We start from the raw sequence: 20,928 nt of genomic DNA, 5'->3' as shown, positions 1-20,928 counted from the left end.
TCAGACTTGGTAGGTACGTACATGTCTATGCCGACGACCCATTCTTCGACGGCAGGTTCTCTTTGCCCCCGAAGACGTCGCGCAGCTCCCCGAGGATACGCTTCCCCTTCGTCGTATCCTCCTTCTTCGCCTCGCCCTTCGCCGGCTCAGCCTGCATGTCGAAACTCGTATCGCTGCTCATCATGCTCCAATCCTCCTCGAGCAGATTTGGCTTCCCGCCGATATCCGGCATGCGCACAGGCGACGCATCGATAGTATCCTTCGAGGACGAGCCCGCGGCACGGGAAAACGGGCGCGAGGTAGCGGCGCGCGAGGTCGCACGAGAGGCGTCCGCGACGTACTTGACCTCGCCGTCCTTCACCTGCCAGAGTTCTTCTTCGCGACCCTCGCCAACGGCGGAAAGGCGGCGACCGGAGCTGAAGCGACTGAGGGTGGGGAGGCCGGTCATGCCTTTCGACACACCCAACGAGCCGAGCTTCGACGAGTCGAAGAGGCTGACGAAGCTGGCGAGGGCCTCGCGCGGGCTCTCGAGCGCTTGGCGCGTCTACATGAGATCTAGCACGGATCCGGCTGATAGACGACACGCAGACGTACCTTACGCTCGCGGTCAAGCTGACGGACGAGCTCTTCGGACCAGCGCTCAACATCGAGTCGCCGCTGAAGCTCCATGTCGAGCTTGCCCTGCCACTCGCGCTCGACGTCCTCGCGGACGGCACGCAGTGGCTCGCCGAGGTTTTTCTCGTACCTACGAAGTTCGTTAGTCTCACTCGATTGGAGAGGACCGCGACGCACCCCTTCACGACGATATTGAGCTCGCGGTCCTCGTTCGTCAGCTTCAGTATCAGCTTGTCCTTCTCATCATCGGGCGCGTCGGCGGGGAGTGGTGGTCGGGACGTGAGCGCCGTTTCGAGCGACAGGATCTGCGCTTGCTGCGACTCTAGTTGGTGCCGTGCGGCGAGCAATTCTTGTTGCAACTACCCAGCGTTGTCAGTTCGACCTCGTGGCAGTTCAACGCAAACGCTTACCTGATACGGAGACATGTCAAAGTCAACCTTTATAAGGCTCGCCGGCCTCGACTCGACAGTGTTGCTCGTGAGGATGAGCTTGGTGAATTGCTGGATGCGGTTGTTGAGGTCGCGCATGGCCTTGTACTCGTCAATTTGCTATCGAGAATGTTCAGGAAGGCGCACAACGCGTGTCGCGGACCAGCTTACCTCGCGCGCGCCCAGTCGTCGGTTCCTCACGGGGGCATCGCGCTCGCGCTCTGCGAGGCGCGTCTATAGTCATGTTAGCCTCGAACAAGTGAGTGACGGGAAGGACGAAGCACTCTTTAAGCTCCGCGATCTCCTTCTGGTACTTCTCGATGAGCGCGTCGGTGTCGACAACTTCCTTCTTCTGAGCATGCAGCTGGAAGGAAGCGGTCAGTATAATGGGTTAGCTGGATAGCGCGCGAAACGCACCTTGACCCCCTTCACCCTCCGCGCAAAGCCCAGCGTACTCAGGCTGTAGACCGACACCAGCACCGGCGCGTCGGCAAGCCACCGAGCCACACGCACCTCTCGCCCACAGCCCCCACATCTGGGTTGATCGTACATATCACCGAGATACGCGCGTTGCCGGCCAGACAGGGTTACAGAATCCGCGTCAACTTCGAGTTGCGGTATGGGATGTGATCGCTGAAGGAAGGGCGTCAGCGTCGCGCCGCGCAACCGGGAACAGCAACGCGTACTGCTTGTTCTTTGCCGTGTTCTCCGCGAGCGTGCCGATGACGGATCCAAGGGTGAGCAAGCTGGACAACGCATAAGCGCGAGAGGAGAAAGCGAGAGAACACGTACCTAGTGTTGATGTACTTCCCCTCCCGCGTGCGCTCCTTGTCGCTCGTGGCCTTCTCAGACCCAGCGAGGTATCAGGCTCTGTCGCCCCTCGTCAGCCATCCCCTCGCAGAGCAACACGACGGCGACGACGACTCACCAGCACCGACGTGTTCACACTCCTCCCCCCAATCGCCTGCAGCCTCGGCCCCGGCGTCCTCCTTCCGCCCATCCCCGGCGTCCGCCTCCCACTCTCCCTATCCACATCCTCCGCGCGCTCCCTGCTCTCAATCACGACGCGGAACACCGTGCCAGCGCGAGGAGCGCTCGTTCCAGTCGGTGGACGCCGTGCACCGGTTCGCCTCGCCGCGCTTGAGGACGTCAGTGACGGACTTGAGGGAGGTAATGACTTCTTCGCGGAGGGGCGTGAGAGTGATGTCGTTTGCGTTGGCGCCTTGGATTTGGACGACGTTGCCGCCTGCGGGCAGTACGTTAGCGACGTTTTCACGGTCAGGGGGCAGGGAAAGTACGTGCCTGAGGTGGAGGGTGGCGCGAGGAGATATACGACGGTCTCGTTGTAGATCTCTTGGTAGGAGCAACGCAGGAGGTACTCTCGCTGTGGGTTGCGCTTGATGAAGCCGAATATATCGCGCATCGAGCGCGGAATGATGCCTGGCTCCTCTTGTATGCCCGTCGTCGGGTCGGTGGGGCCACCGGTGAGCGTGAAGGTCTTGCCGGACGCGGTCGGCCCGTACGCGAAGATGACCGCGTAGAAGCCCTCCATCGCGGCGTGCACGTGTGCGTGGTCGACGGCGGTGTGGATGGGTTTGTTCGGCGTGCCGGTAAGTACATTGTCAAGGGTAAAGTCCTGCGCGGTCGCGGACGCGTTCGTGAGTGAGGGGTTGCGTGCCATGACGGGTCCAGCTTAATTGTGTGGCTATCCGACAGACACGCGGACGGCGACGAGCTGGAGCGAATTCTGTGGCGCACATCAGAGGAAGTATGAATCGCGTCGTGCAGTTATGAGGGAACCAATGACGCACCGAACAGACACCATTACCTTGTCCTCCGACGTATTCACCTCCGCGGAATTAATCTCTGCGGAGACGTCGCCAGGCTCGATCGTCTAATGTCGAGCGGGATCTCCTCCGGGCCGACGTTGCTGACGTCCTTCTCGCTTATCGGCGCGCTCAGTTCATCGCGCGCGGGGGTCGTCGGGTGTGAGTTTAGCGGAACGGGCTTGCGGGGACGGGCGCGAGTGTCGACACGGGGCAGCGCACGCTGCGGACCTTCTAACCCCCGAGATTGCCGCCTTGGACCGCTTGTGCGTCGACGAAAGCAGCCCGCTATCGGGTAGCGCCTTCGCAGACGGGGTCTTCAGCTAGCTCGGCGTCCTCAGATTGGACAGGGAAGAGGGGAGGAGAAACCGGACTGCGAGGACGACAAGCCGCGCACTGGGTGCCTTGTTCTTGACGGGAGCGTTACGCTCGACAAGGCGCGTTCGTAAGCTCATGCTTGCTCCAAGACAGTGAGCGATGAAGAACGCGAAACGTACCTTCAGTCTCGCGGTCTCTTCCTGTTACCTCTTGATGAGCGAGTCGCCGTCGACGACTCCCCTTTTGCTGCGCGAGAAGCTGCAGACCTAGTTTGCCACAAGAAGTCCTGCACACAGGCCAGAAGCATACTTCAGAGCCTTCACCCTCTGTAGAAGCGCTCGGCGTCAAGCTATGCTTAAACATCAGAATCGTTGCGCACAGAAAAGCGACGCGTTCTCTCGAAGCTACGCTGCGTGCTCTGCGAGAGTGTCAGCGACGCAGCTACACCGGAGCAAGTGGAGAGTCAGTGAAGGGAGACGACACAGGGGAAGCAATGAAACGTACCAAATTGGTAAATGACGGTTAAGCGATGCGCGCACTCTCCTTATTGTCCGTGGTCGAGACGGTTCACATAGCCCCCGCGAAACGAGACATTTGCAACTCGCCCAGCCATGTTGAGAAGTCAGTCATCTCGCCAAGCGCGCCCCGTTGCCTTATAGCTCGCACCGAGCATCAGTAGAGATGAATTCCGTTGTCATTTCGAACCATATCCAAGCATAATGTACACAAATGGACTAAATTGACCTACGACTATGGCTTAGCTTGCTCACAGTTTTGCCTGCGATGCCTTCTTGACGCGCGCTATCCCGGATCCGAGCGCGACCTAGCAATCCGTCAGCACCGAAGTAAAGAAGGTCTCGTCATGAAAGGCAAGCCTTTGCGAACTCACCTTGCCCGTCGTCACATTCAGCGTCTCGAACACGAGCTCAACTTCGCCGGCGCCCGCGCCCTCGACTTCCCAGATCTTCGTTTCGAGCCCATCGCCTGGACGTACGGGGGATGTGAAGCGCACACCGAAAAGTGTAAGGGTGCGAGGGTCACCACCGCCAACGGTAGCAATGACCGCGCGAGCGGCGAAGCCGAAGGTGGAGAGGCCGTGGAGGATGACGCCGCCGAAGCCTGCGGCTTTCCCAATGCTGGGGTCTGTTTAAATGGTCAGCAAACGAATGTCGCATCGTAGTACACAGGAACGGTGGGAGAATGCAGGGTAGGGGCCCATGGAAGATATTTTGTGCTACTCACCGATATGCAAAGGGTTGTAGTCCCCGCTCAACCGGTACACGAGCGCTTGCTCTGGCGTTGTCTGATCTTTGTAGACGTAGTCCGGCGCGCGCTTGGGTGCAGGCTTCGCTTGCGGTGGCCCAGCGATAGCCTTCGCGAAGCGCTGACCAGTAGCTTTAGCGCCGACGTTGAAGGAGGAAGACTGGATAGTACGGAGGGAGATTAGCATACACTCGGGAAAAGTAGAGAGTAAAGCGCACGTAGAGCTTCGCGTACGCCTGTCCATCGGCGCCGACGAGTGTGTTCTCCGCGGTGAGAATGATGCCGCTCTCTTCAGGTCTGCGAGTTAGTAAAGGCAGTCCCGGTAGCGAGGACGCGCGTACTGTTCTCGGCCACTGCAACATAGCGCGATGTCCACTTCCAACCTGGGCCACTCTCCAAGGGAAGAGGCTTCAGGATCTCGATCGACTGGCTGCCATGAACCTGATGTGGGCGTTAGCGATTGCAGAGGCGGGGAGGGTAGTGGTATAGCTGCGAGTGTACAGACGTACCACTCGATTCGGGTCCAAGGATGGGAGTCCGGGAACCGGCTTCCCCGTAATACGGTCTGCGAACAAGTTCACATCGGACCCAGCGCCCTTCAGCGGCAGGACAACCGGGTAGGTGGGGATCGGGGCGAAGTCCTTGTGCAGCTCTGTCGGTAGCGGGGTGAGATATGGCTGGCTCTGGCGCGTCGCGAGGCATGTACCATAAACGAGGGGGAGGTCATCCTTCTTGGCGCCGATGCCAGCGGCGTAGAGCAGAAGATCGCGCCGGTTCCAGTCAACCTGTACAAGTGTTCATGAGGATTGGGAGATGAAGACGAGCAGCGACACGCACCGGAACGTCCTCAGTCTGGTGCCCAACTACTTTCGCGAGGTCGACAGACATGATGGGGGATGGGAACGCGTCGAGGGGATGGAGGTTCGCGTCAAGTACCGGCGTGCGGGGTAGCCGGGGTGATCCGCGTTTCGGTCCGAGGTTACCGTCGTGCACGTGAAAACAAGTTCAACTTCCGAATGCATGGTTCGAGTCTTGGGACTTGCTTGAGACACACTAGCGCTGAGGACATGTAGCACAAAACGGGCGTCTGAGCCCTCGAATCAGGGCACAAGGAGGAAATGAAACCAGCAGTCAAGTTTTTGGGTTATCAAAGCGTACAGCTGCGCGTATGTACATGTACGCCATTGTACACGTCTATCGTAGCAGTCCATGCATTCTATGATCCGTCCTTCCATGCTACAACATCCTTACACCCAGGTCAATTTCATCTCACACAATGGACTGCATCCTCAGAAGGAGAGCTAGCAGTTGCCCTACGCGTCCAACAAGGCCGCCGCCGCCTTCCGCGCATTCGCCTTGTGCGTCTCGAGTTGGAGCTCGAGGTTGCGGATCTTCTCGCGTGCCTCGCGCAGCTCAGCTGTGAGCGTCGCGTTCTCCTCCTTGAGATGCGAGAGCTGGCAGATGGTCAGCTACCGCTCCGCAAAGAAGAAGAACCGACTATAGACTAACCTCCTTGGAAGATTCAGCGCGCGTCGGCGCAGGCGCAGGAGCTGACTCCGCGCGAGGAGCTGGTGCGGGCTCGGGAGCAGCAGCAGGCTCAGGCGCAGGCGCCGTGAACGTGCGCGTCGGTGTCGGGGCGGGAGCGGCAGCGGCAGGCGGTGGCGCAGCAGATGCCGGGGTTGGCGGGATGGACCCGGGTGTCACAGGCGACGTGAAACTTGTGCCGCTAGCGAGGTCGACCAGCTTAGGAGGAACGGTCTTGCCCGCAAAGAACTCAGCAGCGGTGAGCGCGGGCTCGGTCGAGAGCGCTGGCGGGTAGATGTCGGATTGGAAAGAGTCGGCCTGAAAGAGGAAAAATGAGCAATGTCGCGAAGGGGAAGTGGTGGAACTGGAGAAGGAGCGAGGTCAAGATGGATGCACGACGAGAAGCGAGCAAATGATGGGGAGAGGAGGATAGAAGAGGGTGGGTTACACACCTTGCGAGGGACGCGGAAGGGGATGGGTTCGATGGAGTTGCCGTGAACCTTGTACGCGCGCGCGATCTCGCACTCGGCGACGTTGAGGGCGCGGCGGGGAAGGAAAGCCATGCCGCGTTGAGGTTCGGAGGACTTGAACTCGTCGAGCGCGTACAGCGCGTCGTTCTCATACTCGTAATAGCGGATGTTTCCGTCGCCCTTGCCAGCTGTGATCAATGTCAGCTCGCGCGTCGGCTTCTAGCACACGCCACGCACCAAGGAAAAGGATGTTGTTGTCGGACCAGAAGGGCATGATGACGCCGCTGGACTGATCGAGCACCATCGTCTTCAGGTTCTTGAGCGAGCCCGTCTCCCAAAGCGCGACCTGCCGATCGCTCATCTTGGAGAAGCCGGTAGTCGCGATGCGGTCCATCTCCCCCATCCAGACAACGCGGCTGCCCTTGATGCCGCCGTGCCCGTCAGTAACGCGTACGGGCTCGGGCCCTGCGCGCGGATCGAAGATGCGCAGCTTGCGGTCGCGGCAGGTGGTCGCGAGCAGCGTGCCGGACGCGTTGAAGCTCAGGCTTTGGATCGCGTCGCCGTGCCCGGCGAGCGTGGATCGGGGTGATTCGGGCGCGCCGAGGTCCCAGAGCTTGACGAGGTGCTCGCCGGACGCGGATGCGAGCACGTTCTGCGCGGTTGGGTGCCAGAGGACCTGGCCGACCTTCTTCGCGGACGCGTCGATGCGCGCGACGGGATCGAAGTCGCGCGGGACCCAGCCTTCGGCGCCCCAGCCCTCGAAGTCGGCGGCGTCGACCTTCCAGACGCAGAGCCTGCCATCGTCACCGCCAGACGCGACGACTGAGTCGTTGTGAGGGGACCAGTCGGTATCGAGCACGGGGGCTGTGTGCGAGCGGGCGAGGGGGAGCGTGTCGGGAAGCTTGTTCGGGAAGTTGGGGATCGTGCCGAAGGGAGAGGGGAGGGGGACAATTGCAAAGGCACCGCCGCCGCTCGCGTTCCAGTTGATGCTCAGATACTGCCCGGACGCGGCGACGATGTTCGTGTCCCAGGCGTTGTTCGTGACCTTGACATTCTCGATGATGAGTTCCTTCTTCGCTGTTCCCTGGCCGTACACATGCCTAGATCATAGCTTGAGAAAAACATTGTACATTCGCGCTGACCCTAGCTCACCGATACTTAGATGCTCGAATAAAACGCGACATGGCGGTGAGATCTACGAGAGGCCGTCGCCACGACGCAGCGATCGGTTTCGGCGGTCCGGCGCTTGATGGGCATCATTCGAGTCGGCGCTTGCCGAATCACTCCTTGGCTCACGCTCTCATGCTCGTTCCGTAGTTCACATCACCCTCATAATGAATATACGGGTATACACCGATATTGAAGACTATGGAGCCTAAGCTACTGATGTTGCGGCCTCCGTCGTCACTTCTGGCGCGATCGTAGTTCTGCGCCGTGTCAGCTCGAATCTGCCTCAACCCATTTCGTCAGGACTCACGTTATCGTCCACACCACCTCCTGGCTCACTTCGACAATGTAGGGCGCTTCGTCGATGATGGTCTGCACGAGTCGCGCGGCGGTTAGCTCCGAGGTGACGACCGTAGTCCCAGACGCTTCAGGCGCTGTCGTGGACGTATAGGCGGTGGCCGATTCGTTCTCCGCACTGACGCTCTCCTGGCGCGCGAAGCTCTGGATAGCATGAGCTCGAGTCTGTTCTGCATGTCCCTACTCACAGCACTAGCGCTCGCCCCGATTACGAGGAGCAAGAGGAGCGAAATTGTTTTCGTTAACAGCATCATGGCGGGTTTAGCTGGGTTCACAAAGGCTGCCCCATCGACTATATACCTTTGGTGAGCATCACACCATCTTATTCCTTTGCTTGCTTCCATCTTCGCTCATAGACTCTGCGCATCCGATCCTCGGTCTCCGTGCGCCCGGCCCTCGGGTCGAACCTTCAAGCCGCCTTGTTGACTTTCAATGGGCGCAGCCCGACATGGTGATCGCCCTCTTGCTTCGATGTATGCTCGCTTCTCCGACTAATAGGCTGACTATCGCTGTTCGCCGGGACTATGAAGCGCGATACATCGGTACCGTCAAGCCTCGCGCTTTACTGGCCGACATGACGGCACGAAGGTACGGAGGCTATTGTCAGCCACCTCACAACGGCTGACCAGGACTCCTCTCACAGGCCATCAAAAGCCCGCAGCCGTCGTGCACATCTCGGAAATTCCAGACGAACTGGCTGCTTCACAGTGAGCCCACGCTGTTCCGACGCAGCACGAATTCATCACGGTGCTATCCTCTGGGAATGCGCCCCGTGCTTTGACTTGAGTGATAGCTTGGTCAAATTACACCTATACTCAGTCATGGAGGCCGATCCTGAAGCCCTAGACGGGCGCTATACGAAGTCTCCCTTCTTCGGGGCCCTTAGTTGCCGGCCTCGTCGATCACGGACTTGGTGCCTTTGATTCGCCACCAAACCCTAAGGTAGTTGAGTGCTAAGGTACGCCTGATATTCGCTACACGGGGCGGTGCTCATTCATACGGGATGGATGTCCGTCCGACCCTCTTACAAGCTCATCTACCCTTTTCCAGAGATCGGACTCGCACCTACAGCTACGGCGGCCGCCGGGGCTCCTTCGAACACTTGGCAGAGTCGCGAGGTGCATGCATTCTCGCGCGCAGTAGAACTCCTTCCTCGTTCTGCTGTAAGTGGGGGTTTGAACGCGAAGAGATCAACCTGGTGGGTTATCAGCCATCGATGTCGGCACGACCTAACTTCACTTTATCTGGCAGACGAGAGCCCGCGTAAGGAGAGACGCCTCTCCCGATCCAGAACTTACAAGGTATGTCTCGGGAATGCTAGACGCCAATCCTGCTTTACGCGCGCAATGAGACGCCAACTAATCGCTTCTTGGCTGATCCGACCTTCGGTCTACTTGTCCGCTCCTACCCTTGTCCCCTTCGCCCCTTCTACGCATCTTACGATTCCTCGGTGTCCCGTTGACCTGATTGATGGACTGACGGCCCCTTAGTCCCTCCGCGTCGACGATGATGCTAACTGTACGTAGTTGCATGTTGTATTCGTCCTTACGGGGACACCCTGAAAGAAGGACGCAGATTTGCCTCATTGAGTACTATGTGTCTCATTCACGTTGGCTTCGCCTTCTGACAATCTATCAGGACTTCTGTTCACCGGTACCGCGCAGGCACGCTGATGGTCGTCGCTGCTGCGCCTCCCATTCGCGTTACCTGACCTCTGCGCGCGACTTACCTCAAGAGGTCGTGACTGCGGCGACGTTGCGCACTCATATCCGGCGGCCGCGGGGTGAGCAATTCCGACTTCCCCGTTGGCGGCTTGGGTACAGCAGGTATGGTGTCGCGACTCGACCTACATTTCTTGTCTCCAATACAACTGGCGATAGTTTCGCTGAAAACCTACATCGAGGGTGCTTTTGGGCAGCCATACTCGCCGTACAGGACATCCGGCACGGGGGGAAACAGCGTTGTCAAGGGCGAGAGCTCGATACTCTTCGTAACGTCACCGGGATCATCTGCTTAATATTGTGGCTAAAGGGACGTAGAGGATCCATATGAACGACGTTCGAAGGTCATCCTTTAGCAGTCTTTTGCGACCATCGGAGCGCAGTCAGAAGGTCGCGGAAGCATTCGGCGGCGCCCGAGAGGCTGGCTGGAGGCTTGTCGTGCACCTGCGCATTTCTCGTCTCATTCACTGACGAGTTCGGGCTTCGTTCAGCGGGCCACGGGAGAACGCTAGTCCATCCGCGCCTTGCGATGCTACGGCGTCTTTCGCAATGAGGAGACCTCTTCCGGTGTACGTGTTTTTTTCCTGAATAGCTGCGTGACCATTATCATTGACCTGTACCTCCATCCGTCTAACAGGACAAGTCATAAGCGGAGAACAAAGGCCGCATCATCATTCCACGACCTAACGAGCTGTACGCGCCACTCATCAAGCAGGGGCAGTCGGGTGCATCTGTCCGATAGGTACGTTGACAGGCGGCCAGCATAACTGTCCTGAAAGGTTGACGTTCTTCTTCATCAGAAGGTGACGTACCTCTGTTCCGTTCCGCTCAATAGTCCCGGCGGCGATGTAGGAGGCGCACGGACGGGTATACGGAGTGTGTCAGTCCGTTGAGTAGGACTGCTGGCCGGTATGCGAGACGCCATACTACCCCGTATTCTGGACACCCGCTCCATCGCATCTCGTGAATTGCGATGGAAGGCACGAGAGTGAGTGCTTCCCAATGGCTCGACTGATTGCTATACCAAGCGAAGGCGCCGCAGCCAGTCTTTCCTTTCGCGGTGGTATTTGCCTCACCATCCACGCATCTAGTCGCCCCTGGTCGTGAACTGACAGCGCGAACGCCGAATGTCGGACGGGTGCGAGCAACAGATCGAGTTGAGCGGCGTGCCAGATATTCTTTCTCGTGTGGCATGGCCTTCTCGAGCGAGTATAAATGCTCTCGTCACCGTCTTCTACTCTTGACATAGCTAACGCCGCCGCGTTCGTCCCGCTCGCCCTCCCATCTTGCCTCCCTGTGTCTGCGCTGCAGACTTCTCATAACCTCCTCGTCTCACTATCGCTCGTCGCGATGCGTGTCTCATTGATCACAACTTTCGCATATGTTCCTATCGCACTGGCCCTCGGGCCTGTAGGGAATCTACCTATTGTCAACAAAGAAATCGCACCGGACGGTAAGCGCCAGTCTTCAAGCGTTTCATTCGCAGATGCTGATGATCCGCTTTCCCCTCTAGGATTTTCTCGCCCGTGCGTGAATTTCTTGCGCCAGCAGCAGACTCATCTCACTTCATATTCAGGACCGTACTCGCCAACGGTATATTTCCTGGAGAGCTCATCACAGGCACGAAGGGGGACACGTTCCAAATCAACGTTCAAGACCAGCTCAATGACACACGCATGCTAAGGAGCACGACCATAGTGAGTTTCTTTGATGTCCCCGCACCTCTGCATCGAATGTCTATCACTTGATGGACGCGCTGTGCACTTGCATGGCCCTTCGAACTTTTCCGGTCGTCGTCTTCGTACTCAACCTGATCGTCGTTCTCCTTCTGTCTCCTTCCGCTCATCATTGCCTATCGTCCCGTCCCCCTATCCATGCGCTCGTTCGCTTGTATCACCCACCCACAATCTAAATTGTTGGGCGCAACTGACCGGTTTACCCCTCTAGCACTGGCATGGATTCTTCCAAAAGAACTCCAATTGGGCGGTGCGTTCCAGACTTCGGCGTTCTCGGCGTCGTCATTGAACCGGTGTTGACTTGACCGTAGGATGGCCCTGCAGGAGTCACACAATGCCCCATCGCTACCGGTGACTCTTTCGTCTACGAGTTCGGCGTCCCCGACCAGGCGGGGACATTCTGGTATCACTCGCATCTGAGCACGCAGGTGAGTTTAGCCTGTTGCGATTGACAATCCACGTGCTGAAAACGATCAAGTACTGCGACGGTCAGGTCCCTCCACTGCTTCATTGATATCAAAGCTCATCGCCGGTCTGATTGACAGGACTACGTGGTATGTGTGGCATGCGTTTGAGGCCGACTCGAGCATCGCTGATACGTGCGCAGGTGCGATGGTGGTATACGATCCCGCAGACCCTCACCTTTCGCTGTACGATGTCGACGACGACAATACTGTGATCACTCTTGCGGATTGGTGTACGTCTCGATTCATCCCTTCCAACGAGACAGCATCTCGACTAACGACACGATGCAGATCATGCGTTGGCACCGACGATTATAGGCGTCGGCACGCCCGACTCCACCCTCATCAACGGAAAGGGCAGATACAATGGTGAGTCTGTACATGGAAACCTATTTCCGCAAGAGCAGGCCTAGCTTAGGCTGTTTCCCTCGCATCGAAGTCCATCTGACACCCTGCGCTAGGTGGATCGCTCACTAATCTCACTCGCATCAACGTCGTTCGCGGCCGTCGCTATCGCCTCCGCATCGTGTCCTTGTCCTGCGACCCGAGCTTCACCTTCGCTATCCACGGACACAATATGACGATCATTGAGGCCGATGGCGTGAATACGCAGCCGCTAGTGGTGGACTCCTTAGAGATCTTCGCGGGACAGCGATACTCCGTAGTAGTTCATGTGCGTATAGCTCACAGTCGAGTGGATCCGTGCGTCCGATGACTGACTGCTTTCCTTCTCCTTTCAGGCGAATCAACGTATCGGCAACTACTGGATCCGCGCCAACCCCAGCTTCGGTACCATCGGCTTTGCAGGCGGTCTTAACTCCGCCGTCCTCCACTACATCGGCGCGTCCTCCTCTGAACCCGCTGAGGTCGACACCGAGCCCGTCTCCTCTTCGCCGTTTGTGGAGACCGCCCTCCGTCCTCTCGAGAACCCTGGCGCGCCTGGTCTCCCTCAGCAAGGAGGAGCCGACGTAAACCTCAACCTCGCGATCGACCTCACGCTGGACCCATTCCAGTTCACGATGAACGGCGCGCCATTCATCCCGCCGAGTCTGCCGGTGCTGCTTCAGGTGATGAGCGGAGCGCGTACTGCGCAGGAGCTACTTCCAGAAGGTAGCGTGTATACGCGTGAGTCGTGGTCATTTTCTGCTTGCGAGATGATCTTGACAACGCGCGTACAGTGCCGCCGAACCAGACCGTTGAGATATCGATACCTGGCGGCAGCGCGGGAGCGCCCCATCCTTTCCATCTGCACGGGGTGAGTTCTCTCGTCAGATTGCGACTCATCCTTACTTCGCTGACCATTACTATCAGCATACCTTCGATGTCGTCCGCAGCGCAGGGAGCACAGATTACAACTACGCGAATCCTATTCGCCGGGACGTGGTTAACACGGGATTAGCTGGTATGTGCAGATGTTCTGGAGGACGAGTCCATGCTGATACTCGCAATGCAGGTGACAATACTACGATTCGGTGCGCTTGCGCTTCAGTTCAAAGTCGCAGTCGGCAGATTGATGTCTCCCTTCAGGTTCAGGACGGACAATGCTGGGCCCTGGATCCTTCATTGGTACGCAGTTTCTAGGGCGAGATAAGAACTCTTTACTGACGTACTTCTCCAGTCATATTGACTGGCATCGTACGTCCATCGCATAGCTCGCTGATAAATGCTGATATATCGTCGCTCTTCCCTCTTGTTACGGAATGCTTAGTTGGTGCGTCTGTATGGTCACTGCTGCCTATCATCGTCTGATGACCTGCCTAGACATTGGTCTCGCCGTCGTAATGGCAGAGGACACGGATAGTATGGCGGAGTCCGTACAGCCAAGTCAGTCCCCCCTCATTCATTACTCATGGTCGCTCACGATCGATTGTAGCTGCGTACGGTGATCTCTGTCCCAAGTACGACTCGTTGTCTGATGATGAACTGGGTGGACTCGTTGACTAGACCTCGCGGCCTCCGTCGAATGCGCCAGTCATGCTACGAGGACTTTGAACGCCAACCATGTATCCTTTGTTCTCGGCTTCTCACTATGCTTGTCATCCTTATATATGTGGTATATATTCACGAGGGTTGATTCTCAAGGCCTATATGCTCTGGCTGACGGGGGGAAGCTACGTTAGGGAAGAATGAGTGTTTACTGATAGAAATATTTCTCTGCTCGGACCTGGAGAGGCCATGAAGCTTGCTGGTCCCAATGCTCGAGATTTGGGTTCGAAGCAGGCGCGCCCCGGTCCGCCGGGCCGACCGCGGCGAACAAAGAAATCCGTTTTGGGAAGTGATAGACTCCTTACTTCCTACCAACATGTCGTCAGATCGTTTACCCTCTATTCTCGACGAGACTTGCTGGAGAACATCACTACGCTCGTTCGTCCTACGCCTGCCGCTTTGCGTAATATTTGACGGGCTTCCGCGGAAGCCTTTCGTGTAAGCCTTGCGCGGAGGACCTCCCCGAAGACTGCCTTATAACGGGGTGAAACGGGTCGAGAACGCACGCTTTCTCTCCCTTCTTCTCTTGCTACTCGCCCGTCATGTCTGGGAGACCTTCAACACGATCGCGCGCGAAATGTGGGGCAAACGATACTCAGTCGACCACACTAAGCTCGCAGCAGGTGCGTGCTGATATCTTTCTTCGTGCGTCTCTCGCTGACCACACCACAGGACGCGCTGCAGACGTTTCCTCCCACTCTTTCTGACCCAGCGGCATCTTATCTCGACGTGATCGACCCCTCCCTCTTGTCAATGCACCCTGGCACTAGTGGATCGCCTGGGGCACAAGAGCCTGCGAAGACTGTTCAATCGAACCGCAGAAGCCGCCGCAAACGGGCCCATCAGGATGCCTTTACGTCCTCGTCGGTCGCAGCGTCGACCTCAGCTGCAACTGAAAACGCGCCCGCGGGGTCTTCTGGCATGTTCACTGTCTTTAGCGCGCGCCTTCCACCGCCCTCACCTCTCGTACATCCTGAGGCGTACGGCAGGACGCCCTCCCCAAACCTTTCCTCTCCCATCTCCTTCGACTTGACCGCTTCCGCCGCCGTTGGGAATTCCTTCCCCAGCCCTCATTCTGGAGTTTCCGCCTACCAACCCGGACTTCCTGTCCCGCACGCGCGCGATGAGCGTGCTTACCCCCTTACGTACATCGTCGCTACCAGCTTACACGCCGCGAGCGTGTTCGTCGTCCCCACGCCCAAAGCCAGGCCGCTTGAGCTGCAGAGCATCCCGTGGGTGGAGCGCGATCCGCATCAGCCTGCTGGTGGCGTGCCGGATAGGTCAGCTCTTGCTCGCCTGGCGTACTATCTGCGCATCAAAGCTCTGGAGGAGCGTACCGAAGCGCTCAACGCGCGGGCTTCAGCGGCAGAGGAGCGGGAGATGTTTGCGCGAAGCCACAGTCTGGCAGAGGGTCGACGGGCGGATGAGGCAGACGCGCGGGCGCAAATTGCTGAGATACGCCTTGAGGAGCTGGAGGAGGAGGTCCACAGGATGAAGGAAGCCCTCGATGTGGCCGTCGCCGCAGCGAAGGCCTCTGATGGGGCCTCGCAAGCCCAACTCGTATCCGCGCAAAGAGAGACTGCGACTGCTCAGCAGGCTGCCGCCGACGCCACGGCTTCGCGCGATAGGATGTATAAAGATGCGGCTGCAGCGCAAGTCCGTGCGCGCCAGGCGGCGAGCGAACTGGACGAGATGCGGCGCAAGTTGAGAGGGGCTGAGGAGGAACTTCGCACTACGCAGGACCAGCTCCAGGCGACGGAGGGTACGCTGGTGGGGTCACGCGAGGAACTTCGGGGGAGTCTTCACGATCTTGGCATTGCGCTTAACCGCGTCGGTCAGCTCGAGGAAGTCCTTCAGAAGTTGCAGGAGCAGGATGAGCGGCCGCGTAAACAGGCGAAGACAAAGTAGTAATAGGGACTGTCACAGTAGCGGTTTGGTGCGAGTTTGGTGAGAGTTCGGTGAGAGGTTTCGTGCAGGTTCCGTAAGCTAGTTTGGTGGAGTTCAACTTTGACTGTGCCCCTGGCAAATCTCTATGAAACCGCGTTCGAATGAAACTCGCCACAAAATACGGCTCGGCATGTGTCGGCAGCCACAAAGTCCGCGTCAGCCAATGTCACGCCAGAGGCGCGTCACATAGTGCGTTGTGCTGCCTCCCGTTCGCCTCCCTCGCCATGCCATCGCGATCTGCGCGCAACGAAGCAGCGGAAGCGCTTGAGCAGGCCTTCCTCATCGACTGGATTGCTGAGCTGGAACGTCACACGCTGGATTATGACGACGACTGGGATAGTGACGATGATCTGGACTCATCGGACATCTCGAGTGGCTCCTCAGACTCTTCCAGCTCATCCTCGTCCTCGTCCTCATCCGATGACTCAGATATAGACATGTCTGACGAGGATCTCACTGCTGCTGAGGCATACATGAAGAAAATGGAGGAGCTCTACAGCCATCGCTATCTGCAGGAGCGCCAGCGGATCCCGAAGTCATCGGAACTCCTCCACAACCTCTTGAACGAGTACAAGGTCCATCGCCCAGAGATCTTCCGCTCGTACCTTCGGATCTCGCCTGCTTGTTTCGATGCCCTCCTGGCAGTTATCGAAGATGATCCCGTCTTCCATAATAATTCGAACAACAGCCAGATGCCTGTCGCACATCAACTAGCCATCGCGCTATACCGCTTCGGTCACCATGGCAACGCAGCAAGTGGCCTCAAGGTTGCTCTGCTCTTTGGCGTGGGGTATGGAACGATTAATCTCGTTACCTCCCGTGTCATCAAGGCGGTGTGCGGAGAGCGTTTCCGCACCGCAGCACTGCAGTGGCCTGGTGATGCGGAAAAGGAGAAGGCAAAGGACTGGGTTGAGAATGTGTCATGCCCAGCTTGGCGGGATGGCTGGCTGATGGTCGATGGAACTCTGATACCGCTCTTCCGCCGTCCGGGTCACTTCGGTAACACGTTCTACGACCGAAAGTCCAACTATTCGCTCAACGTCCAAGTACGTATTCTCCCTAAGCTTTTTCATGCTCTAATCAACAGTTTAGCTGGTGTCGACACCCGATTGCATGATCATTGATTACGCTATCGGTCTTCCTGGAAGCCAGCACGATGCCACAGCGTGGGAGCAGACCCGTATTGCCAATCAACATGAAGTTCTTCTTCGAGAAGAGGAGTGGGTCTGGGCAGACACTGCATACCCTCTTCGTAAATGGTGCCAATCACCATACAAGAAGTTTGTCGGTTATCATTTCCAGTTGGCGCATACCAAATTGATTGCAATTTTCAGACCTGAAAAGGAGCTTCCGGAGAACACAAGATATAACTATCATGTCTCACGAGTTCGTGTTCGCTCGGAGCACTGTGTTGGTTTCATCAAGTGTCGCTGGGCATCCCTCAAAGGACTTCGAGTTGCAGTAGACTCAACGAAGGGCCTCAAATATGCAGCGCTATGGGTCACATCCTGCATTCATCTCCACTGCTTTGCATTGCGACATGAGGATACGGGTACACTGGACAGCAATCGCTTCTACCGAGAAGGTCGTCGCTACGCCAAGAAGGTTCGAAGGTTCGAACGTCACTGGCGCCACCACCGACGTCAGGAGACTTCACGCACAGAGCAGGAACTGGATGAGGATGATGATATTGAGCTTCTAGAGGGCAGGTACAAGCGGGCACAGTTGAAGGAAGCGTTATTCAGCCACCAGCAATAGAGTATATAAGTATGGCATGATGCATGCACATCAGCAGAGAACAGTAGAATGATTAAGTATTACAAGTGATATGTATGTGAAGAACACAGTAAAGAGAGTGAGGGCATTTAAGGAGTGCAATGGAGTGGACAAATTGGACATACAAAGATCCATCAGTAGAATGGGCCAGACGGAGGGGGGCCAGCAAAAAGGGCAGGGTCAACAGGGTGCACGTTGCTTGACTGCGACGGCATGGCAGACATGCCCGGGCTGATACCTCCCGATGACGGTCCAGCCTTAGCAGAGGCCAGACCCCCAGCGGGCTGGTCAGAAGCAGCAGGAAGGCCCGCACGAATACGCTCGAGCTCGAGTTGATGAAGCATCATCTCGCGCTGAAAGTTCCGCTGCCGCTCAGCCTCCTCACGTGCGTAACGCTCGTTCAGCTGCCGAAGTTCGAACTCCATCTCCTTCTGCTTGACCTTGGCCAGCTCGACCTCGTAGCTAAGACGGGCCTTCTTCTCCGCGCGCTCGTTCTTCTTGCGAAGCTTGTACTTGGCGAGATCGATCCGAGCCTTGCGATCCTCGGCAGCTGACTCAGCAACAACTTCGATAGGTTGACGACGCTTATGGGAAGAGGCAGGAGCAGGGGAGGGAGCTACGCTCGGCTTGGTCGGGGTGCGACTCTTCCGGGATCTTCCCGATGCCTTGCTGGTTGGAGCTGCAGGGAGAGCCTCGACGCTGCTCATGCTGGAGTCAGAGTCGGAGTTGGGGCCATCACCACCACCACTCGTGCCATCGGTGCGCTCCGCATCAGAGACGTCGGACTCCAGGTTGCGAGATCTCTTGCGCGTTGCCGAGGCTCCGTCGGGGAGAGGCGTGGACTGCAGTCTGCTTGAGGGCTCGACATGGGATGGGTCGACCGGATCATCGAAAGGCTGCAGGTACAGTGAGAAAACGAGCTGATAGATAGTCAGATCACACCGCGCACCTGACTTCCTCGCCCGAGAATGGACGTGTCAACGGGGGTCGTGCTGTTGGCCATTGCACCCCGGTCGACAGTCGGACTGCTACCCATCATGTTGTGGAGTGTCTTGAAGTACGGGAAGGTCTTCTGGATCGAGTCTGCAACGGGGCGTCAGCTCAAGGAGTGGCAAGATCATGCGCGACGTACCCCACTTGTTCTTCAGTTCCGATCCCTGAGTCATGTCAGCCTCCCGGCCGTTGTCGATGAGGCCCATGCCCGTCTCGCCGAGGAGATTGCGCTTCTCAACATACATCCTCTTGAGGCTGTGAAACAGTCAGTTTCGTAAGTACGGGGAGATCTGGAAGGACGTACGCGAGGATGCGGGCCTTGATGATCAGCGCGAGCTCCCCGAGATGGTCCTCGGTGAAGCAACCATTCAGCTCGCCGTCCTTGACAGCGTACTCGATGGTGCCCTGCTCAGAAGCGGTGGGTAGTAGCAGCTTGCGCGCGATGGACTTCGCATGGTCGACCTGCGTCAGACCGGTCGGATTGTTCTTGTTGGGGTCTTCCTCGGCTGCGGGAACCAGGCTCGCAGCGCCCTTGTCGAAGCCGAATGCGATCTTGTACTTCGTCTTCTCGGAGATGATGGCGAGCAGCTGGTGCGTGTAGGGTATCGCAATTTTCTGCCGCCACCTGTCGTACGGTTAGCATCTAATCAGAGCGAGGATCACACTACGCACGGGACTGTGACCGACCCGGCGCGGGTGGGAGGCATGCTCGCCGTACTGGTGTTCTCCTTCCCCGGGGCATCCTTCCTTGAGCGCGACTTCTTCGACGGCGTGGGCGCCTGCTTCTTTTTGGCATCAAGCCGAGTCCGGATCCTCTCGCCTTCGCTAGGCATGTTACGCCGAGACAACAGGCAAGGGCCTGGCACGGGAGAGAGAGAGAGAGAGGTGGGGGTGACGCTGACGACAGACAGAAGCGGACGGACAGGACAAGGACGACGCGGCGGTACCGTGACGGCGTCGAGGAACGAATTCAGACTCCGCCGTGTGGCGCTCATAGCGTCTACCGAACCGGGCAGTGGTTTCGCAGAGTTTGGCGGCTAAGTACACGAAACCAAGCCTATCGAACCCGTGGCCGAACCTCACCAAACTTCCCACCGAACTCTCACCAAACTCGCACCAAACCGCTACTGTGACAGTCCCTAATATCTCTTGACTCCAATCCAATTCGTTGTTACCCCAGTCGGCTGGCGCCGTATCTCTCTTCGTGCCCGCTCCCCTTTTCTCATAATCAACTAAGATATTTGCTACTGTGCGCTTCAGCGGGAGCACAATGTCATACGGCCTGTAGCGGCATGTGAAGCGCGTCAGCGCGACTCGTCGCGTTGACATCGCGGTCAGTTCCAAGTCCGTCCTTTTTGTAATCTTGCTCTTCCCTCACGCTCATCACAGGTATTTCCTTGCGGCCCATACGCAGCATCAAATGTCTCCTGAACCCAACGATGATCATGGCCAACCATAGCTAGCACCGCCTTCGTCAAACTTCGAGGCACGCATACGTCGGCTCTACGGCGCCGTGCAAGGCATCCGTAGCAGTTGGGAAGACCCATCGGCGAGAGGCACTCGCGAAGGTTCAGCTCATCTCAGACTCGCCCAGAGATTGCTCCAGGCGCGCCCTCTTCACAACGTACTCGGATCGCCACCTGCGCGCCCGTTCGAGGAGTACACTGCGACCCCCAAGGGAAAGGAGATGATCGTCGCGATCGTAACGCTTCAGTATGTCAGTATCTGCTCCAAACCACCAGGGTCTGGCAGGAGGAGCATCGCCGTCTGTGGCCATTCGACGACTCGCTCTGAACTTGTCTGTTTCGCTGGTCCGACTACTTGCTACCCCTCGAAAGCGACCGCGTCCTGAAAACCTTGAATAAGGTCAAGAGCGCCAAGGCTACGCGCGTTCTACTCACCGCTGTCCTAGGAATGATCGAGTGCATCGCAGCGCTTCCCAACGCGGACGCGCAAGCATACTTCCTTCAGCGAGAGCAATTCGGCTCTTCATACCCTCGTCTGCCTCTGGGTCCACTGGCACAAGGTCGTCACAATGTACAACATGACGGTCGGCGCAGTCACAGAGTGTATGATCACGCTCGCAGCTGCCTGGCAAGTATTTGACCGAGACGTCGCCACCTCGCTCATCGGCACGCAAATCATGCGCATCGCTGGTGGCGGAGAGAGGAATGTCTTCCGGCTCTGCGCGGCGCACCTGCGCATACTCTCCATGGGCGTCACCTATACGGGTCAGAGGGATGCGCTTAGGGGGCAGGCAATGTTCATGGGTGTGCTCTTCCACAGCTTCGACATCGAACCCCGAACGATTCCTAGCTCGTTCGTCTCTACAGTGAT

General features: G+C 57.7%; 9 protein-coding genes across 9 annotated transcripts; 4 read left to right on the top strand and 5 right to left on the bottom strand.

Moving 5' to 3' along the window:
- Positions 1-25: 25 nt before the first annotated feature.
- SCHCODRAFT_02522273 (kinesin-like protein) lies at positions 26-2,724 on the bottom strand (the record flags this gene model as incomplete). The annotated part of the gene is made up of 10 exons (XM_003025841.2): positions 26-544; positions 595-745; positions 793-974; positions 1,026-1,163; positions 1,215-1,277; positions 1,312-1,407; positions 1,461-1,578; positions 1,730-1,789; positions 1,836-1,885; positions 1,972-2,724. 10 exons carry the CDS (start codon positions 2,722-2,724, stop codon positions 26-28), a joined length of 2,130 nt encoding a protein of 709 aa, XP_003025887.1.
- Positions 2,725-3,863: 1,139 nt separating this feature from the next.
- Positions 3,864-5,378, bottom strand: SCHCODRAFT_02646148 (uncharacterized protein). Its single transcript, XM_003025842.2, has 8 exons — positions 5,288-5,378; positions 5,157-5,235; positions 4,960-5,102; positions 4,792-4,891; positions 4,669-4,739; positions 4,430-4,610; positions 4,077-4,330; positions 3,864-4,010 (listed from the first exon to the last, which is right to left on the bottom strand). The coding sequence occupies exons 1-8, from the start codon at positions 5,336-5,338 to the stop codon at positions 3,954-3,956; spliced, it is 936 nt and encodes a 311-aa protein (XP_003025888.1). The 5' UTR covers positions 5,339-5,378; the 3' UTR covers positions 3,864-3,953.
- A 184-nt stretch (positions 5,379-5,562) lies between these two features.
- On the bottom strand, positions 5,563-7,637 carry SCHCODRAFT_02646145 (DUF1900-domain-containing protein). The gene is made up of 5 exons (XM_003025843.2): positions 7,597-7,637; positions 6,682-7,544; positions 6,427-6,632; positions 5,960-6,292; positions 5,563-5,904 (listed from the first exon to the last, which is right to left on the bottom strand). Exons 1-5 carry the CDS (start codon positions 7,626-7,628, stop codon positions 5,764-5,766), a joined length of 1,575 nt encoding a protein of 524 aa, XP_003025889.1. The 5' UTR covers positions 7,629-7,637; the 3' UTR covers positions 5,563-5,763.
- A 121-nt stretch (positions 7,638-7,758) lies between these two features.
- On the bottom strand, positions 7,759-8,235 carry SCHCODRAFT_02646141 (uncharacterized protein). Its single transcript, XM_050346485.1, has 3 exons — positions 8,157-8,235; positions 7,922-8,112; positions 7,759-7,871 (listed from the first exon to the last, which is right to left on the bottom strand). The coding sequence occupies exons 1-3, from the start codon at positions 8,220-8,222 to the stop codon at positions 7,820-7,822; spliced, it is 309 nt and encodes a 102-aa protein (XP_050196850.1). The 5' UTR covers positions 8,223-8,235; the 3' UTR covers positions 7,759-7,819.
- A 2,713-nt stretch (positions 8,236-10,948) lies between these two features.
- On the top strand, positions 10,949-14,051 carry Lcc2 (multicopper oxidase). Its single transcript, XM_050341215.1, has 18 exons — positions 10,949-11,142; positions 11,203-11,215; positions 11,266-11,386; positions 11,637-11,675; positions 11,737-11,853; positions 11,904-11,913; positions 11,971-11,979; positions 12,033-12,122; positions 12,181-12,258; positions 12,351-12,562; positions 12,630-13,014; positions 13,068-13,144; positions 13,201-13,291; positions 13,343-13,361; positions 13,417-13,455; positions 13,508-13,524; positions 13,648-13,713; positions 13,763-14,051. The coding sequence occupies exons 1-18, from the start codon at positions 11,040-11,042 to the stop codon at positions 13,831-13,833; spliced, it is 1,557 nt and encodes a 518-aa protein (XP_050196849.1). The 5' UTR covers positions 10,949-11,039; the 3' UTR covers positions 13,834-14,051.
- A 142-nt stretch (positions 14,052-14,193) lies between these two features.
- Positions 14,194-15,899, top strand: SCHCODRAFT_02646128 (uncharacterized protein). Its single transcript, XM_003025838.2, has 2 exons — positions 14,194-14,498; positions 14,548-15,899. The coding sequence occupies exons 1-2, from the start codon at positions 14,418-14,420 to the stop codon at positions 15,781-15,783; spliced, it is 1,317 nt and encodes a 438-aa protein (XP_003025884.1). The 5' UTR covers positions 14,194-14,417; the 3' UTR covers positions 15,784-15,899.
- A 124-nt stretch (positions 15,900-16,023) lies between these two features.
- Positions 16,024-17,103, top strand: SCHCODRAFT_02559024 (uncharacterized protein; the record flags this gene model as incomplete). Its single annotated transcript, XM_003025839.2, has 2 exons — positions 16,024-16,868; positions 16,915-17,103. Coding segments are annotated over exons 1-2 (1,011 nt in total), but the record flags the coding sequence as incomplete, so codon positions are not given.
- A 54-nt stretch (positions 17,104-17,157) lies between these two features.
- On the top strand, positions 17,158-17,571 carry SCHCODRAFT_02559023 (uncharacterized protein; the record flags this gene model as incomplete). Its single annotated transcript, XM_050343743.1, has 1 exon — positions 17,158-17,571. A coding segment is annotated over one exon (414 nt), but the record flags the coding sequence as incomplete, so codon positions are not given.
- On the bottom strand, positions 17,482-19,529 carry SCHCODRAFT_02646125 (uncharacterized protein). The gene is made up of 5 exons (XM_003025844.2): positions 19,264-19,529; positions 18,896-19,216; positions 18,731-18,846; positions 18,548-18,681; positions 17,482-18,494 (listed from the first exon to the last, which is right to left on the bottom strand). The coding sequence occupies exons 1-5, from the start codon at positions 19,422-19,424 to the stop codon at positions 17,733-17,735; spliced, it is 1,494 nt and encodes a 497-aa protein (XP_003025890.1). The 5' UTR covers positions 19,425-19,529; the 3' UTR covers positions 17,482-17,732.
- Between the last annotated feature and the right edge of the window lie 1,399 nt (positions 19,530-20,928).

The sequence above is a fragment of the Schizophyllum commune genome (assembly GCF_000143185.2).
Source record: "Schizophyllum commune H4-8 unplaced genomic scaffold SCHCOscaffold_23, whole genome shotgun sequence".
Lineage (NCBI taxonomy): Eukaryota > Fungi > Basidiomycota > Agaricomycetes > Agaricales > Schizophyllaceae > Schizophyllum > Schizophyllum commune.
Note: the sequence above shows the minus strand (reverse complement) of the source record. Positions and strands in the feature narration are given on the sequence as shown.